The sequence below is a fragment of the Chelonia mydas genome, chromosome 13 (assembly GCF_015237465.2).
Source record: "Chelonia mydas isolate rCheMyd1 chromosome 13, rCheMyd1.pri.v2, whole genome shotgun sequence".
In the NCBI taxonomy this organism is placed as follows: Eukaryota; Metazoa; Chordata; order Testudines; family Cheloniidae; genus Chelonia; species Chelonia mydas.
The window spans coordinates 3,144,852-3,159,342 of NC_051253.2; the positions used below are offsets into that span (position 1 = coordinate 3,144,852).

General features: G+C 54.0%; 1 protein-coding gene across 1 annotated transcript in view; it reads right to left on the bottom strand.

The window, feature by feature from the left end:
* Positions 1 to 1,787: 1,787 nt before the first annotated feature.
* The window catches only part of ANGPT4 (angiopoietin 4), a 46,940-nt gene continuing 34,236 nt past the window's right edge, over positions 1,788 to 14,491 (bottom strand). The window contains exons 6-9 of the mRNA XM_027824945.3: positions 14,022 to 14,123; positions 13,009 to 13,175; positions 10,206 to 10,336; positions 1,788 to 7,901 (exon numbers count right to left, since the gene is read on the bottom strand). Of these exons, the coding sequence (XP_027680746.2) occupies positions 7,741 to 7,901; positions 10,206 to 10,336; positions 13,009 to 13,175; positions 14,022 to 14,123 (561 nt within the window). The 3' untranslated portion in view covers positions 1,788 to 7,740. The remainder of the gene's footprint in view (positions 7,902 to 10,205; positions 10,337 to 13,008; positions 13,176 to 14,021; positions 14,124 to 14,491) is intronic.

Consider the following 14,491-nt stretch of genomic DNA (forward strand, 5'->3'; position numbering starts at 1 on the left):
TTCAAAAGACCGAGGGAAGTGGCCAAGCCAACAAGGCCTTGTTGAGCTCTAAGCTTTCCACTAACCGCCGATAAACCTGCCCCCCTCCTCCTCCCTCTGGCTGTGCCTCCATCTCATGATGCAGGCAAAGGGGCTACAGAGGGTCCAGGGAGTGTGGGCCCGTCTCCCCTCCCGTCTTTTTGTCACATCAAAGTTGCCCTTTGGCTTCAGAACGTTATTGCTTGGAAGCACTTGCCCTCCCACGTACGCTCCGCAGGTCCCAGGCTTCCCAACGAGCCGGAACTCGCCTGATCCACAGACTCAAAGGAGTGCAGACGAAAAGAAACCCTAGTGCCTTTTCCTGTACCATCCTCTCCCCGCCCTTCCCTGGGCTCGGGAGGGATGGAGCAGAGGTGGGAATAGGGTTGATCTGAGTCCTTACAGCTGCTTGATTAGAAATGACACTGCCCGAAAAGACATGGAGGCTGAAACAAAATAAACAGCCCTGGTAATGTAATAGTTGTAACCTTTAAAACTCAATTACCAAGGGGAGTGTGGGGGGGAGGGTGAAGTGGAGGGGAAATGCCTTGCTCGCTGAAATAGGACTGAGGTCGATGGGATGAACAAGCTTGCTGCCTTCATCCCGTGGCTCTCTCCTGACTGTGCTTGTTTGGGGCCAGATTTTGAGGCCGGTGCTGAGGTTTTTCTCCTGGAAGGACACTGCTGCAGTGGCTTGAATAGCCCATTTCTTGCCCTTTCTCACTCTCAAGTTTCGTCCTTTTCTGATAGAAGGAATAATCTGAGAAGTCAAGGGCCAAATTTTCCACTGCAATCCCCCGAACTGGGTCTTCAGAAAATGTACCCGCAGCTGTTGTGAGCACATGCCTTGCATCTGTTTGTGCAACTGGAAATTTGCTCAGGCAAATCAGGTGACTGTGAAAAAGCCCCAATGGGTTCATGTGGAACATCTCATGCTGCATGCACACCCGTGAGGCTGGCAAGCACAGATGGGTGCAGGAGCATATTTTAGGGGGGCATCTTAGTCTCTGGGTTTGAACATCTCAGCCCAAGAGTGGGCTTTGCACACTTTTTGCAAGGGCAGTTTAAATGTATGGCTCTGAAATCGGTCTGGCTAAAAGAGAGGGAAATGAAACAACATCCACCAAAACAACCCCCAGAATTGGGACGTCGAGCTGGGGTGGGATTCCAATTCCCGGCCACTCTCCTCAAAACAGCTGATGTAGCAGCGTCCCTGGTGCCCGCTGAGAGCTTCACTTGCCATTGGGACGATTGCAATGGGGATTCAATGGAGATTGTCAAAGACACCTCTGGGATTACAATACCAGTTTCCCATTTGCTCTAATGGGAATTAGGCATTCAGTTCTCTTAGCAGCTTTGGGAAACACCCAGTCTAACAGAATTGGCGAGTCAGTCACCAGTTTAGCAAGAGACCTCCAGGTGTTTCCACATTTTCCTTATCCCCACTTCATCCTTGGGATGGGATCCACCTTCCGTGGAATAAGATGGGATCTACTCATTCAATACGAGGTTTCTTCATGCTGTGTCCCTGCTCAGACTGTAACTTTGAGCTTGGACCCAGATTAGTCTGAGAGGGGGGCTCAGTGACCGTGCAGTTATCACCCACTTTTCCAGAGACCGGTCGGAGACATGGAGCCTCCTACAGAGGGATGGAGAGTAAGGGGTAAGGGAGAGTATGGCTTGTACTGCTGCTGGAGGCAATGCTGATAATAGTAAAACGGGACGACCGTGACAGTGGGTAATTCACCCAAAGAAGAGCAAGAGGGTTATTGATGGTTACTATAAAATCCTTTATGTGGAGTTCGTTAGAATCCAGAGGCAAACCACCTCTCCACTCGCATGGCAGCTCTTTAAACACCACCTGCTACTACACCCTCAGCCCTTCGAATAAATCGGAATGTTACACCATGCTCTGGACTTCTCCCAACCCCCTTTTTTTAATTACTTGTTAAACTGCTTATTGCATAATCAAAACCCGGATAGAGAAAGCCCAGACCTCGCGTAACCCAGCATTGGATACATGTACAAAGCGTGCACTGCAATGTGCTGGCTGAAATGTCAGAGCCACTCGTCCCCGGGGTGAGTCAGCGGTCAGGCTGAGACAGGGGACAGGGCTCGGGTGCTATTAATATGAGAAACTGATCTGAGAACATCTGCATGTGAACTCAGGGAATCCTGCTTGCCCAGAGCGAGAGGGCCCGGGGTGGATTCATCATCCACGCAGTGGACAGGCGTCTGTGCTGGCGTAATGCTCAAGAGCTGTGCAGCTTTCTGGGTTTAAAAGCCAGGAAGCTTTTGGTGCTTGTTGAACACCGAGATGCGTGCAAAGGAGGGAGAGATCTGGGGCTAGGAGGAGTGGGGGTCCACTGAGTCTAACAGGGAAACGGCTTCCCTGAAAACAGAGAGGGGAACAAAACGCCGGTGTTCAGATTCGACCCTGGCCCTGGTTGTGCAATCCCATCTGTGCCTGAAATCTTCCACGGCCCCTCTGTACCAGAAAGGGGCAGGCCAGGTCACAGGCCTCCTGTCGTTGCTGGACAGGTAATCTAGGGACAACCTCCCTCCCTGGCTCCCCGTTAGCACCGCAGCAGCACTGGGGGAGCTGAGCTACTGCAAGCAGATGCAGAGACCGACCCTGGTCCGTGCTGCTGCTAATCAGTCAGGAGTGTGGGGTCATGCGGGAGGGAGTGGGATGTGGCTGGAGGGGGATTTTGTGGTGGTTTGGGGCAGGGGAGGGGATGGGCCCTCCCGCACTCTGCAGCCGTGGGGAAGGAGCGCCAGGGGAGCTGTCTGTCCTGGTGGTGTCAAGCCCTGGGTGGCTGTCTCAGCCTGACAGACACTCACACAGTGGGGCTTCCTAATGACACATCTGTGAATAGAAAAATACAGTGTTTCCATTCGACCCAGGGGTGAAAGATGCTTGTTAAAGCGTCGGGGTTAATGCCCCTTCCCCCTGGGTGAGCCAATAACCGTGCACAAGACAAACCGGGTCTAGGACAGCTTGTCTGGCCACCGGTGACCCCCTCCCTGGCCCAGGGCCCTCTGTTCTTCAGCATGGGAGGAGGGGAGCAAGAAGGGGTGGGCTGCGTCCCTTTGAGGCCAGGCCGCTGGTGGGAAATAACCCTGCAGCAATACTTGGTTCTAAACAACGCGACAGGCTCTGTGGGCAAACCCCCCAAAGGCACCGTTGGTCGTGGACGCTGAGCGTGAAGCGGCTGGAGAGCTGTGGGTCCAGAGCTCTGTGCCGGCTAGTGCAGGGAACGGGCTGTCTCTGATCGGGGGGGCCTCCTGCATTTCTGTCTGTTTTCCTTACACTGTGTGACCCGCTCTGGCCCATCATATTCCAGCCCTCCCGGTGAGCATGCTCCACGTTTGACCTCTAACATCCTTTCCCAGCATGAAACACCGAAACAAAAGAAAGCCCCTAGGAAAAGCTCACCTGTTTTACCCACCGGAGCTAGTCAGAAAACAGCAATTATTTTCCACAAAAACTTTTGAAGGAAACAAAACGATTTTTGCTTCGTTTAAAAATTTATCGTGGAAGTTTTGGTGTTATTTTTCATCAAAACAATGTGCTGCTGTTGTTCTGGTTTCTTTTCAGAAAGGAGAGAGAAAGGGGACAACGATTAAAAGGAAAACAGAAAATGTTTTGTTTCAGTTTGGAACAGAACTCTGAATCTTCCCGCCAGCCCCACCCGCTCCCTCTTTCCTCAGCCACGTGGACCACCCCTCCGTTCTCCCCATCACTCAGGCCCGTAACCGGGGTGTCATCGTCACTGACTCTGGGCTCTCTCTAGATCCTCACAGGGGGCTTCCTGATTCTTTCTGCAGATTCTTTCTTCCTGATTCTTTCTAGGGTACGGCCTTGCCTAGCCATCCACACAGCTTAAACCCTCGCCCAGGTTCTCGGCATCTCACCCGTCAGTCACTGCAACGTCCCCCTCTCTGATCTGGACAGATCCCACCTTAACCGCTCACACCAGTCTGAACTCTTCGGCAAGGGTCTCTTTCCTAGCCCTTCCTTTCGCCCACGCCGTCCCCCTCCACTGGCTCCCCTTCTCTAGCACATCAGACACAAACTACTTGGCTTCACTTCCAAGGCCTTTCTCAGCCCAGCCTTGCCCACCTGGCCTCTCTCTCACACCACTGAGATGGCAGCTCCACCGAGCGGCCCACGCCACCACCCTCCAGCGGTACATCTTCAAAGAAACCCCCCGGTGCTTTCTCCGATGCTGCCCCCTGGCCGAGGAGGAGCTCTCATAACTACCAACAAAGCTACCTCATCGTCCACCTTCGAATCGCTCCCTAAAACCTGCTTCTTCCATGGTGCTTGTAAAAACTGGACACCGCCTGTCACGCTGACCAGCGCTGCCCCATTGTTTCTTTGGCCTTCCCCAATCGTCTGTATCCATCTGTTATCTCTTGTCTTATCCTTCGAGGGTAAGCTCCTTGGGGTAGGGGCCAGAATTTTGTTGTGTCTACACAGCACCTGGCACAAGAGGGTCCTAGGCAATCCAGATTCATAATAACACACTCCGCTCAAACTGAATTGCAACCAACTTTGTTTTGATGAAAAACCAGAACATTTCGAAGGAGGCACAAGGAGGCCATGCACGTTTTGCAGCATTCGGAAAGCCGTTTATAAAAGGTGGAGCCTCTCGGTGAATCCCCCTGCAGAGGCCTGAGTGGGCTGTCACTCGCTGTGTGTTGTAACAAGAATGCACCAGGCCGGAGGAAGGGGTAGATCTGAAACCACCCTAGGATGGTGAGACAACGGATGTGCTGCCATAAAGCTGGCTGGGCTAAGGGGAAGGGTTTATCAGCACATGGCAACAGGGTCTTCTAAGGAAGCAATTGCAGTGCTGCTCTGCAACAGCCACCCGGGACTGTCCCAGCTGGTCCCAGGCGATGACCGTCTCCGATCCCCTAGCCTGGCAGTCCGTGGATAGCTGTGCACCCCACAGCATCTCCCTACGCAGCGGGGCCGCCATTGTGCCGAGCGGTGCGGCGTGCTATGGGACTGCCAGGCCGCGAGGGCTGTATTAATGATCGCCAGGCAGCGGTATGGATGCATCTGCATGCACGACGGCGCGTGAAGGCGCCAGGCTGAGCCTGCGGTGATGCGCCGTGAGGTCACAGTGATGACAGGCTGCAGCGAGCGGCGGGTGCGATCCTGGCACAGGATACGCGATGGGTCGTGCACAGCAGGGCCCAGGTTAGCACAGGCTCAGAAGTGCTGAGCGGAAGAGGCAGAGCCGTGGGTCCTGCATTCATTGGGTGCTGCTGCAAGCTGCCGAGTTATTCCTGCCTTTAGCTGGCGCCGGGGCAAAGTGTCCCTCTGCACTGCAACTAGGAATGTGCTGCCCAGCTCGGGTGGACACACACCGTGCTCCCTTCGCTCGAGGTGGCAGCGTAGCCGGGGGCAGCATGGGCGGCAGCTCAGGCTAGCTGCCTGGGTACAAACCCGCTGGACCCCCAGGGTACGTGCCTGGGGGCCCACCCCAGCTATGCTGCCATTGTTAGTGCACTAGCGCACGCCAAGCTAGCGCGTGTCTGTCTAGCCGAGCTGGGAAGCAGCTGCAGTGTGGACATACCCTAAGAGGCGAGCACGGAGCTATGCGTTTTGTTAGCATGGGACGACTGCACTTACCACGTGTGATGAAGTGGGACTGTTCTTAATGTTTCCTCTGAATAGTGTGGGGGTGCCTCAGTTTCCCTTGTGCAGTTCTTAAGTATCTAGGTGGTGGGATAAGGGTGTATGATCACTGCAGAGCCCTAGAGGGCAGGTGTGCGCAGGGATCTGGACACAGAGAATGGCCGACACCCTGTTTCCTGGCAACTGATGGCCTGGGCCCTTCCCCCCTGCAAGGTGAGAGCTAAAGGGTTGGAGAACAAAGGAATCAGGTGACTTCCTGGCCCGGGAAAGGGACAAAGCCCAGAGGAGATGGGGCTGGAGAGAGTTTCAGTTTGGGGCTGGCTGGGGACATGGAGTGAAGTGCAGACATGGTTGTCTGGCTCACTGCCCGCCAAAATGGACCCAGCTTAGGGGTCCTGTTCTCTGCACCTGCAAGCTCTGTTTTAGACCATGTTCCTGTCGTCTAATAAACCTCTGTTTTACTGGCTGGCTGAGAGTCACGTCTGACTGTGGAGTTGGGGGGCAGGACCCTCTGGCTTCCCCAGGAGCCCCGCCTTGGCGGACTCGCTGAGGGAAGCGCACGGAGGGGCAGAGGATGCTGAATGCTCCGAGGTCAGACCCAGGAAGGTGGAAGCTGTGTGAGCTGTGTGTCCTGAAGACAGGCTGCTCACAGAAAGGAGACTTTCCCAGAGTCCTGCCTGGCTTCGTAGGGAGCAGTTCCAGAGCATCGCCCGGGGACTCCGTGACACCACGTCTCCCCAGCCAGGCCCATTCTCTGCCCTCCCACGCCCCCCCCGTACCTTCTGCACGTGCAAATTAGGGAGCTGGTGCGCTGGGGACTTCAGATGTCAGAAACGCCCAGCGCTAACCCTTAGCCACCCCAGGCTTAGCCTCCACTCGCTCTCAGGCAGTAGCCCAGCACACAAAAGAGTGGGGTGTGTGTGTGTGCGAGTGTGTTGAATGTGGAGGCTGGTCTTTCTAGACCGTGCCCTCTCAACGTACATTACTGAGCTCATAAGCCGACGTTCATTCCATCCACGTGGGCGTCCTCCTCTGTGCACCACGTTCCCTGCGCAAGGCCCGGCTCATGCTCTTCTTGCGCAGACGGGTTTTGCATTTGGGTCGGGAGCTGGCTTGGCAGGTCCCCTTTGGGGAAAAACACAAGAGAGAGCCCAAAGGCAAGTCCATCTTGCCTCTCCGGCTGGCTTGATCCGTATCATAGAGTATTAGGGTTGGAAGAGACCTCAGGAGGTCATCTAGTCCAACCCCCTCCTCAAAGCAGGACCAACACCAACTAAATCATCCCAGCCAGGGCTGTGTCAAGCCGAGCCTTAAAAACCTCTAAAGATGGAGATTCCACCACCTCCCTAGAGAACCCATTCCAGTGCTCCACCACCCTCCTAGTGAAATAGTGTTTCCTAATATCCAGATGCTCACAGGGCTATCTCACCAGCCTGCTCTCTCCTCGTCAGCCAGCTTCTGCAGACAGGAGCGTGCCTTCAGGAGCCGGGTGGCCATGTGGCAGTTCAGAAGCAGGGGAAAACAAGGAAGGAAAAGAGTGGAGTGTTTCCTGGAAACATGCTAAAACCAATTAAAACCAGACCCCACCGCAAAAACTCTGTATGCGCCACACTATTCCTAGCTGCCACTCGGAAGGTCTTTCTCAGCCACTGGCCCTGGGTGCAGCAGGCTCCCTTTGTGGTCTGGATGATTTCCCTGAAGATGATACAACATAGAAAAGAATCACACTGGTCCGAAACAGAAGCCCAATACTCGTAATTCACACCAATGGGACGGTTTAGTTTTTAGATATTTTTTTCTGATTTTTCTTTCTTCTCCTCCTCCTTGGAGGCCCAAGAGTCCAGGCCCAGAGTCATCTCTCCGCTTAGCTCCAGGTCTTCCTCCTTTCCCTTGCGCTGGAGCCCCAGGCACTGGGTTACAAGACCCTGCTCCTGCTAGGATGTGTCCCTGTTCCTTTGCCATCTGTTGCTGGTCTAATGGTCCTACCAGTTCCACGATGGATTGTTGCCTGCCAGTTCGGAGGCCTGGAGCCTGGCTTGCCCTCTGCCCCACCCCGCTCTGGGGCGCTAGAAGTCTGAAGGTCTTATCATCATGCGTGTGCCTTTTAGAGAGTAGCTGGGCCCCTGGAAATAGTGCCATCTGATCCCGTTGAGCTTCCGGACATTGTGCTTGGCAGGATAATAAATGCCGTTCAGGTTCGACAGACCACAGGCGTCAAACCACCAACCTGAGTGGGGGACATAGAAGGGAAAGGTTAGAGAACTCGCCAGACCGAGTTTGGACTTCAGACAGAGCGTGAAACTTCTGGGCTCTGAGTTCAGTTTGGTTCTAGCCAAAGGCTTGTTCTTGGGAGCATGCCTGGCTGTCATTACCCCGGTGGGCCTAGACGCGAGGCATGAATAGTGTAAAACAAAAGGCACAGGCTTCCGCCTGGTTAGAATACACAACCATGGGGACTTTTCCAATTAAAATTCGTCAAAAAGAACCGGGTGATTTTAGGAAAAAAATGTTTCTTGACATTGGAAAGAGAGTTTTTCAAAAATCAAACCATAAGAAAGTGGGAAAAAAAGAAACCCAGCCCTGAGTTCTCCTGCCTGCACTAAAGCCAGCTTTGCCGTTCCTCAAACCGGGTGACTGGCAACTCGACCCTGCTCCCGCTGGCTTCAGTGGAGCCGGGTGAAGCCCTGTGTGAATTACAGGCCGCGGCTGAGATCACAACACCCTGGACTTAGGTGCTGTGCACACACAGGGACAGGAGCAATGCAAATGTGAGAACCCCAGGTATCAGGAGCTCCTGTACAAAAAGAAAGTCTTCGCACTGAAGGGACAGGGTTGTCCCTGACAGTATCCTATCACTGGCAAAGTGTGGATAACCTCGCCCTGTGGATGCCAACCCTTGGGGGATCCTGGACCATGTTCCAGCAGTTCAAGGGTGTAGTAATCAGTACATTTTTCCTGGCCCGGGAAGATTATGCCTCATGGCTGTGATTATGCATGTTCTTGCATCATAAGGGGAATGACCTTCAGAGAACCGCCTGGCACCAGGACATTATGATCCTGGTGGGATTATTCTGGCTTTGAGATTGTTCAGACATGGGCTCTTATTGTGCTGTCGCTGTGCCAGGGCAAGTCTGGTTGGAGCAGGAGGTCCAGGTTCTGGCCCATCTCCATCGTCAACAGAGAATTCAGTGCCCGCCCGAGAGAGGAGCAGGAGACAAAGGGCCAGATCCTCCGCTGCTGTAAGTCTAATGCAGCCAATGGGGCTCTGCTGATTTACACCAGCTCAGGATCTGGGCCATGGAGAACATTCTGAAACGTGTGGATTTTCCGCGCCCCGCCTGGTGGGGATTCCAGGCTCCACCATTGGACAGGCACGTACATATCCATCCAAACCAATTCCTTGGGCTCATTTCAAGGGCCCCAGCTCTGCTCATGGCTTTAGTAATAACCCCAGACAAACTAACCCGGATCCGGGTAATCGAACCCCTGGCTGAAACGATCCGAGCTAATCCCCTGATCCGGGATCCCCTCCCCATCCCGGCACAGACGGCTGCCTTGAGTCCGGCACTCCTTTGCTTGAAGAGTTGCCAGTTGGCCAGAAGCATCGAGCCTCTCTCTCTCTCGCTATTCCTAGTCCCACTGTTGCAGCAAGGCCTGGGCATGTGTCTGATATAGATCTGCTGGCCCAAGGCCACAGGGATTTGCCACTGAAACGTGGGGGAGATCTGGTTGTATGGGGGTGCAGGGGGGGACCTGGTGGGACAGAAGGATGCTCTTCCTCTCTCACTGTCTTGGCATGCCCTCCTTGCTCACCAGCCTTCTGTCCTGGTCTCTCCCCGTTCTGGTCTTTCCCCCCTTATTTCTCTCCCCTCTGCTTCCTCGCCATTTCTGCTCCTGAAAGCCATCTTGGGACAGGGCTGCCCTGGCACCCGGGGTGGATGGCAGCATTTTGGAGGTTAGTTGGGTGACAGGGAGTTTGTGGGTGTCCCTCTCCAAATGTGGGTGACTTGGCAGCCCTGCATAAAGCCAGGTGGGGAATGCAAACTACAGCCTTCGACTGCCCGTAGAAAGCACAAGCCCAAAGCTGGGGTCCCCTGCTGGGAGGGGAGAGAGATTGGCATGAGGCAGACACTAGTCACGTCTCTTAAGCCACCTCTGGAAGGTTCTCAGATACTAGGGAGATGGGCCCAGCGTAAGAACCTGACTAGAACAGAGTGTGACAACATCCGACCCGTGGCTGCAGCAGGCGATCAGACTCTTGGGCTCTGTGCATGTCTAGGAAAATTGGGTGAAGAGAGACAAGGGAGAGCTCTTGCTCAGACGTCCGTCTGTCTGCCTACATCCCTCCCTTCCTCATCACTGTGGTGTATTTCTGAGAACACTAAACAATGAGATTCACTGAGAATGGAGCATTCCCAAGAACTCAGCCTCAGTTGCTCCATACCCTGCCCCCTCTGTCCACCACAGCAAACAGGGCACGTGGGGAAGGCTGGTCCCAGGCCCCCCTGCACCGAGGGCCCGCTGCACCCACCTCCCGAAAGCATCTGGGCGCACTTGCAGAGGCAGTTGTCGTTATCCGAGTCGCGGGTGCTGAAGTTGGTTCCCTGGAGGACCATCCCACTCTGCTGCCCGGCGGTGCCACTGTAGCCCTTCAGGGAGATCCTGGAGGAGCAAAGCAGAGAGAGGGCGAGACGGGGCAGAAAGAGGAGAGGAGGAGGAAGAGGAGAAAATGAGGCAGAGCACGAGAATTACTTTTCAAACTCCTGTCAGCGTTTCCTGGGGTTTATTTAAGAAAACGTTCCCCTGTGTCCTTGCAAATAACAACGAGCAGAGGCAGATAAGGGAGCAATCCCATCCCAGAGTTTATCAGCAGTGCCGAGCGATCCAAATGTTCTAAACCCTCGCAGGCTCCAGCCGGCCGCCAGGTCGGGTGGTGCTGCCAGAGCTCATGAGCTAAGCTGGCTGGAAGGCCGGGGTGCTGTCTGCAGCAGCGCTGACGACTTGGTACCCCGCACTCGCCTGAGCGGGCACCGAGAGGGCCTCCCCACTTGTGGTCCTTCTCTCCTATACAGAGTCCCATGAGTCCTGCAGGGCTCAGTCCCGCAAGGTATTACGTGCTCTGGCCCCAGTCCAGCCAAACACTGAAACACAGGAGCGGCTCCAACGGGACCACACGCTTTTTAAAGTGAAGCGTGTATTTTAGTGTCTTGCTGGGGCAGGGCCAGAGAGCAGGGCGCCTGGCAGGACTGAGGCCTGAAGATACTGTGATACTTTTAATGGTGCTTTTAATTCTGGTCTCCTGGCCGACTTTCAGCCAAGATTATTGTGCTCTGCCTTGTGACTCCCTGCTCCTGCAGCTTCAGCTGGCTAGTTTTTACCTGTGATGTTAATGAACCGTTGGAGCACTTGACCAAGGGGGGTGGTGGATTCTCTGTCCCTGGCAGCTGGGATGTGTTTCTGCAAGCTCTGCTCTGGGAGCGATTGTGGGGATGGTGCCTGGCCTGTGTTATGCAGGAGGGCAGAGGAGATGATCACAGCGTCCCCTTCTGGCCTTGGAATTTAGGCATAGTCGTCTTCGCTCCCGGTCCTAACCTGCAGCGCAGGGTTTCTGGGGTGGGGTTTGACGGTGGGCAAAGCAATCCCTCTGCATTCTGCATCGCTCAGCTGCCTTGCCCCCCGGCCTTTGACCGCTCTGGTGACCGGTGTCCTAGCATCGCCAAGCTTCGCTGTTCTAACGGGCAAGCTCAGGCGATTATCCTCAGCTGCTGAAGGGTTGCAGAAGTGGAGACAGCGTCCGTCACAGAGGAAGAGAGCTGATGGGCACATACAATCCCCCCAAACTGTCCCCCCCCCCCCCGCCCCGTTCTGTGTCTTTAGTCGATTGTGTTTGGAAAGTGCCTGAGCTGTGATCCGTGTACCCCGATGGAACCACCCATGGCCAGAGCTGCATAGCCTGGGGCCACCCTATCCCTCCTTGCAGCTGGATATTACTGGGACAATTAAAGGCTTAGCTACCTGACTAGGAGTATGAGCTGCAGTTACACTAGGGAAGGTCAAATTTTGAGGGAGGTTAGGATCCAGTCAGGGCTCAGCTCTGAAGCAGGGATCCCCAGAACCAAACCATAGACCAGAAGGCCCTCTTCAGCAGGGTCTGGGCTAGCTGGATTTGTGTCTCATCTTCAGACTTACTGAAACTTTACTGTTCTGCTGGGGCCATTTTCATAATAGGGGGTTTGGAGAGAGGCAGCCAGGGGCTTGTCCTCAGTTTCCCCTAGACAGGGAGGGAAGAATGAGTCTCCCAGAGTTGTTCAGCTCCCCACCAGGACCTTCAAAGGGCACCTGCTCTCTTTCTCACTTTGCTTTTCCCACAATGCTTCAGTGAAAACCCACAAAGCCTCAGCACTGTATTGATTTATAAGCTGAGCTTTAAAGGTTGCCATTGTTCCATGACTTGATCATGGCTCCGGATACAGCAGCTGGATACGTCAGTTGTATTTCAGAGCAAGTAGTGGAGCTTGATTTCTTGCTTTCGTTAGATTTTTTTGCAGTGAGGCCTCTTAGTTTTGCACAACCATTTGTTCTTTTTTGCCAGCGCAGTTACAACAGTTGCGTGCACAAATCTGAAATGCTGCTTATGCAAACAGTAGCTTATTGCTTGATCCTGTGAGGGGCTCGGAGCACTTTGACCTCCGTTGAAGCCCGTGGGAGTTTTAGGTACTCAGCACCTCACAGGAGTGCTCAGCACCTTGCAGGATTGAACTCTAAAACCCAGCTGTGCAAGTTGTGGCCACAATTACACCTGGAAAAGTACACGTGCAACTAAGTGCATGCCCAGCTCAGGCCTCGGTGTACGCAAAAAAGCAAGAAAAAGAAATCCTTTTTCCTAATGCAATTTTATGCATTTTTTTTCCTTCCAGAAAATTTATTTTGGCTTCCAAGAGGAGAAAAAAGGACAATGAAGCAACACTTCTGACCACAAAGTTCACCCCGAAAAATCACTGCAAAATTGCCACAAATTGACAAAATACCAGGAACGCACAAAATTTCATTCTGCAGGCCACTGTGATTCAGAGGCTGCTGAGATGAACAGCTTGGTAAAGAGGGTGAAATGCAAAACCCTAGAAACATCGCTCCCAATGTACTGGTTCCTTCCCCAGCTGCGCTGTCTAGCCCGGCCTCTTCCACAAACGTTGGGGGCCCACCAGCTGGTGCTGTGATTTTGGCTTCAGTAGGATTCACATCGATCCCTGCATGGCACTGGGGGAGTTTACTTGTCTAAGTGGGGTTTGAAGAAAGACCCAAGGGAGCATTTCACTGGTCAGTCTATATCCCACCTGTAAAGATGACGCTCGCTGCCCAGCTGGAATGTCTCATAATGGGCGTAGGCCTGGTTTCCTTCCCAGTCCAGGAGCTCGACTCTCAGCGAGTAGGAAGCCTGGCTTGTCAGGAGATGCACAGCTTCGTTCCCCAGCCAGTACTCCCCGGCAGGGTCTCCAAAGCCCTGTGGAGGAGGAGAGCCAACGGTGGGGAGGATTTAGACTGTGTCCCTGGGCTATGCAATGTCCGTTATGGTCAGCAAAGGGAGGTGGCAAAACTCCATCAGCTTTAGAAATACTGGAGCAGATTCTGCCCTTGGTTACAGCCCTGCAACCCCAGTGAAGCCACAGGGCTGCATGGGGGTAACTGGCCTGTTTATCTACCCGTGCTAATCCAGGATGGAGCTGGGAGAAATGTTTCAAATTTCAACGTTTTGATGAAATTTCCAAATTCAGGGGGGAAATGGGAAAACGTTGACATGTTTGCAAAATTCATCTCTGTCATCCTGTCTAGAGCCGGAGTCTTCTCTCTCCTGTTACCCTGGCAGCCAGCAATTTTCATTCACCTCTGCCCACCAGCTCTTCTCTGTCTGGCCCTGGGAGTCTTATCTCCAACACCCCCTCCGAACACCCCGAGGTCTGTGGTCCTTTCCTGCTATAGCTCTGTGGACTCTAGACGGCAGATCCATGAGACCTGACATGGGTCATGGAGCCTGTCCCCCTGCCGTCTGCAGAACTATGCCCTGCAACATCAGTCTCAGCTACTGTCTTGTGTCCTCTCCTTGTGCATGTGCTCAGTGGTAAGGCTGCTTTCCCGAGAGTTTATTGCATTGCCTAATTGGGTACCCTGTTAGGTTTTCTTCCCACTGGGTCTTTTCTTGCCTAAGCGGAAGGGAGCTCTTTAGTTCCACCCAGTGCATGCCTGAGGTACAAGCGTCCCGTCTCTGCACGACCCACCCTCTGCCCCCAGGGTTGTCTGTGGGTCAGTTATTGAACAAGGCTGGGGGGAGGGGGCAGGAATGAGGTCAGACCTGTTTGTATTCTTTCCACTTCCTCTGGAAATTCATGCTGCCATTGGCTCGGCGCTGTATCACCGTCCACCCGCCTCTGTCTGTCTCCATATCGCAGAACACCTGCAGAGGACGCAAACAGCCAGTGCTGCAGGGGAGGGATCCCGGGGTGGAGCGGCACAGACAGGTTGCACTGTGCAGGGAAGAAGTCAGGTCAACACAGGTCTTGTGGCTACGGCGTGGTGGGAGCCAGCTCCCGTTGACAGGGTGTTTTGCAAGTCGGGACTGAGATGCATTGAGCAGACTTTGTGGGGACCAAGAAGTGGCATTGCTTTGGGAGAGCCCCACTACTGACACACGAGGGCTGGCATGGGAGAGGCCTGAGGTGCATTGGCATGGCAGCAGGTAGGGAAGATTGGCAGACTTGCCTTTGATAGGGCCCATCTTACTCGTTCTTGGGCACTAAACTCCATGTAGTGCAAGGCCTGTGC